The 5,000-nt window shown below is 44.1% G+C and overlaps 1 protein-coding gene across 1 annotated transcript in view; it reads right to left on the bottom strand.

The window, feature by feature from the left end:
* The window catches only part of pcgf1 (polycomb group ring finger 1), an 8,892-nt gene extending 8,536 nt beyond the window's left edge, over window positions 1-356 (bottom strand). The window contains exon 1 of the mRNA XM_080843453.1: window positions 243-356. Within this exon, the coding sequence (XP_080699579.1) occupies window positions 243-329 (87 nt within the window). The 5' untranslated portion in view covers window positions 330-356. The remainder of the gene's footprint in view (window positions 1-242) is intronic.
* Between the last annotated feature and the right edge of the window lie 4,644 nt (window positions 357-5,000).

Below are 5,000 nucleotides of genomic sequence, written 5' to 3'. Positions count from 1 at the left end.
AATTGTACGAAAGCCTTCTCTGATGTGCAAACTGACATGAGGAACAACAACGCAGCTATAATCTTCCCACACTCACGCCTGCGCAGACAACGAATGCGAGTCCGCTATCCATCCCGTCTCTACCACTTGGCCAAGCATGCGAGCGCTCCAGACTCGACCTATATTTAAACGAGACTACGAACGCGTCGAATTATTCTCTCTAAAATTAACAGCGGGTTGAATTGAAAGCTCCAGTTTCATACCTCATTTCTTAAAGGATCAAGCTTGTAAACAGTCTGTAGCTGATTCCTTAGCCGCATAGCTATCGCCATTGGACATTGCTCCGCCATCTTTGGGAATTGTGCATGCTTCCGGGAGACTGGTGGGCATGTTCACTCCAGCTGAGAACAAGGGGTGTAGGCTAGTAGATAGGGTTGTTTTGAAATATGGGGCACTATTTTTTAATAGCCTGTGTAAGCGACTTCATGAAACGTAAAGTGTAAATGGTCATGTTGAACAGTGAACATTATAAAACAAAAAAGTAAAAAATATGTATTACAAAATGAATGTTGAATATCCAGACCTATAGAGTAGGCTACAGTTAACTTAAGTTTATACAAAATACCAGTTTATGCTCGTCAAGATTGAACTGCAGTCGTGAATAGAAATAACCTCTAAAAACCTAGCCTACATGTGAAATGGTCAAAGCTGCAGATGATGATGATGAGGGTGCTTGGGCTTGGGCAAGAACACTTTAGTTTTGCTCTACAAGTCTGAGTTGATTGGTGGTCACACTTCACATCATCCCAAAGCTTATCTATCTCATGTCATGTTACCTCATGTACCATGTAACAAAAGCCCGTTCAGAGTCACCATTCAAGCATCTTATATTTCTTTTTATGAGCAAAAATAATTGTAGCTCGCCCTAGGAGTACAGAAATGTATGCATAAGCATGTTTCCATGACATAGTCAAAACTGTTAGAGAGACTTGCAAAACATGCAAATCACTCAGTAACCGCTCTTTGTGGTAGAATTCCTCAAGGTAATTCATAGTGCATTTTCATATTGTTACAGAAAGCATGGTTTCATTAATTTCTGGTTTATCCCCCGCTGTGATTCTGAAATGATTTACATAGTAGGCTACTCTCTAGAGACCCGTCACAGTTGTTATGTAGTTCCTGGTTATCACCAGTAGATGGCGCCACCTGTGTTTGTACAAAGGCTGGCTTTGACGAGCAACATCGTAATGTCACAGAAGACAGAATTGCATTGCTAGGCCATTGCATCATACAATGCAATTGTAAAACAATATAGTCCAAGAGGCCCTTGTTGATTATATTGGTTAAAAGGCAAAAGTTAAAGGTAAATGTGTTATGTATATATGTGTAACATATGGTTGACTTGCATTCTTTTTCTTTTTCCACTGTTATGACACTATGATACTTATATTTATGATATGTATGATATTTGGAAACACAACGTTGTCTCAACCTGCAGGGTTGAAATATTAATTTGGTCTGAATATGTCAGGTTTATCGCTGAGACACTTCAAAAACTAGGGCAGTGTTTGGTGTTGAAAGACCATGCACACAACTTCTCTACAGACGTGCTGTTTCTAAGGAATGGACGGCTGGACCACACACGCGAGTTTACCATTCATCTCGTTCCCTCTCAAGGCTGTCCTACTTCATCTGCTATCATTTCTCATCGCGAGTTTGCAATATTCTGGCTTGCACTGAAAGACTCTGTGTTCAAGAGAAATCTTAAGCATAGTTTTTAGTGGTTTCATCTGCATCCCTTATCATTAGGATACTACTAAGGTCATGATCCTTACTTCATATTGCAGTATGCACTTCAGCAAGACTCATGCTAAGTGGGAAAACAAGACGAGGATAAAAAAAAAAAACTCCACGGATTTGATCCTGACAGTGTGACTGCTGTAAGGAGGTCAAACGACACACACACCTCGTGCCTGGTGGTTCTGGCAGCGTTGGGCAGAGGGACTGTCCTGATCATTCTCGCCTCAGTGAGCCTTTATAGTTGGGCCAGTGTCCCCAATGCCTGTGTGCGCTCGGGGGCTTCTCTGGGAGACCTGCGAGGTCACTGCTTATCTGACTGACAGCGCTTTGACTCCACTAAATAGCCAAAATATCCCGGGGGCCAAGAGACACTCGAGCTCTGAAGATGGCAAAACACGTCAAAGAGAGGAGCGCTAGAGGAGAGAGAGAGAGAGAGAGAGAGAGAGAAAGAGTGTGAGAGAGAGCGCGAGAAAGAGAGAATGTCAACTTAGACACCGCACCTTTCATTTCCCCTTAAATACCTCAGTGAGCATATGGACAATGGAAGCCTTTTCTTTGGCCTTGGATAGACGACAAATCTCTTTCTTTGGAAATAGCACATCCTATCTGATCCTAACACCTGCCAACCATAGGCAGCATGTTCCACCGGTTGTGTTGTGATACCCTGTGCAGTCAGGCCACCGCTGCAAAGCAGAGAATGTCAAAGAAGCAAAACAGTGTCTCGGGGGAAAGGTACAATATGAAACCTGTTCAATTGCAATCACGAGAAGACACAAACAGAATCAGATTTACTGTATTTGCTATGGCAGAACCATTCTGTGCTAAGAATCAGTGATCATTTATCACTGCAAACAGTGATGCATGCATTGTATTCATTATATGTGATTTTGTCTTTAATTATGTGGTGTTTTATTAATTTATTGACAAATAAATTATCTTTATTTGTATTTTTAATGCCATTTTAGGTTAATTGACATCCACACATAAGCAACAGGCTCCTGCTAGCCCCTGTTCACCCAGGCTACCAAAGCAAGCAAACAAACATTCATCCAGGACAGTGTGCTCCGCCGTGCCAGCAGGAGGCCAGCGAGAGGCCCCTGTTCTGGGCACACACAGACCCAGGCCTCCCTCTCTCCCGACTCCCGTGGCAATCAGAGCATGCAGTGGTGGACGTGGGGCTTTTGTTGGGGCTCCCACTGGCAATTAGCTGCCAAGTAGCAAGCTGATGCTTAGAGACCCTCACCACCCACACCCACCCCCACCCACTCACTCAGCCTCCCCCCATCACACACACACCACCACCACCCACCCACTCAAACCCCCCCCATCACACACACACCACCACCACCCTCTCCTCCAGCTCGCCCTGGTACCAATCAGCACCGGACTGTTTGATAAGCCCAAGACCGTCAGACAGGGAAGCATCTGCAGAGGGATATGGCAATGGATTGGTTGGGCGACTTAAGAGATGCCTTGTATGAGTAATGGGGCACATTCCTGGCAGATTTAGTTTTTGTGCTCGTGTTATCATTAGTTGACACTGCCTTGATATGTGCACATGAGGGGGGAAGTGTAGTCAGTCAAACGCACACGGCTGGAAACAAGCAATCACTGATACTGCTTGCTGGTTGGCCCGGCTGTCAAATGCAATATGAGTGCCAACTTAAAGGTAGGGTCTGATGGGGTCACACTGAAGAAGACCATTCAGTATTTGCTATGAGAAAAAAATATCCCCTAAAAAAAGAAGAATCATTTAGTCATTTCTACTCAACCAGAACTGCAATCCACCTGTCAGTCACTGTGTTCTTGCTAAGGCAGTACCCGTGCTGAACCCTGGTGAGGGAGAGAAAGAGAGAGAGAGAGAGAGAGAGAGAGAGAGAGAGAAAGAAAGAAAGAGAATCTAAGCACTTTTATTACGAGGATGATCTTGTATCCACATGTACTTGTATGGAGGCTCTTGTGCTCTCTTACCTGACTGCTCAGTGAAATGTCATGTAATGATAGAGAAGGAAGACAAGTATGTGTTGTTCTTCTGAGTGTCAAAACAGACAATTTACAGGAAAACATGACACCATTTCAGAGGAAATATTATCACCCAAGCACTCACCCAAGTCATACAGTGCCTCAACTAAATAAAAATAAGAATGAAAAAAATAAATCTATGGAACTCCATTTCTATAGAGAGTCATATTTCCGAGTCAATGTATTTCCATAAATCAGGGACCCTTCCTTAAGTTGCCCAGCAGGGGGCAACAGAGGAGAGGTCAGTCACAGCCTCCACTGGTCCCTCATGGTGAGTGTGTCTCACCTTGCTCAGTTCTCCCCATCGACATCAAAGGCCACTTCCTGTAATTTGGGTGTGTCACCTTAACTGCTCCCTGACCGAACTAACCCAGCCCGGGCACTTGAGAAGGTGAGGGAGGAAGGGAGCAATCTTGGGAAATTGTAGGTGCACTTCACCTCACGTCAGGCTTACAGTGACTTCAGAGAAGCTCCTCTCTGCTCCAGCAAACCCAGTGAACCCTTATACTCTGTTGTGTTGCATTTTGTGGGTTTCAATCATTTAATTGGTTTGTTGGGCAGCATAACAGATACAGTGTTTGGATTTGGTAGCGACTGAATGTGAATTTAATGTGAAAATGCACCGTTTTCATGTGTATTCTTTTGCTGCTGTGATCCAGTAGCTCTTGTATGAATACACCTGTTATGCCATTACATAGATTTTATGTTTTTCTAGCTTTTTAATTATTATTCAGTAAAAAAAAAAAAAAAACATGCAAAGTTATAAAAGCAACTTAGAAACCATTGAACTCCCACCTCTACCTTGAGCTTAAATCTACCTCAAGCTTAAAACGCGTGTGTTGTGTTTTGTTGCCATGGGGACCACACTGATCTGAGTGCTCAGAGGAGCGGTTGTTGTCCCCGGACACAGGCGGCCCCTGCAGGTTTTCATCTGGGAGAAAACAAACTCAGGTGGTCCAGTCAGGTGTGAAGGTGGCTTCTCTCAAGCGGAGGGACTTGTCAAGGCAAGCTGGAGCCATGCCAAAAGAGCTCTCAAATAAGAGATAGTGGGTCAAAAAAGAGAGAGATTGTGTGTGTGAGAGAGAGAGCTGGTAAGAGAGAAAGAGAGAGAGAGAGAGAGAGAAAGAGAGAGATACCTGGTTTCTGACTGTGGTGATGACACTGTGGCTGTGCTGATCTCTGCTGTGCCTGGCTGGCTG

Source organism: Sprattus sprattus (genome assembly GCF_963457725.1).
Source record: "Sprattus sprattus genome assembly, chromosome: 8".
Taxonomy (NCBI): Eukaryota; Metazoa; Chordata; class Actinopteri; order Clupeiformes; family Clupeidae; genus Sprattus; species Sprattus sprattus.
This window is presented reverse-complemented; position numbering and strand designations above follow the sequence as displayed.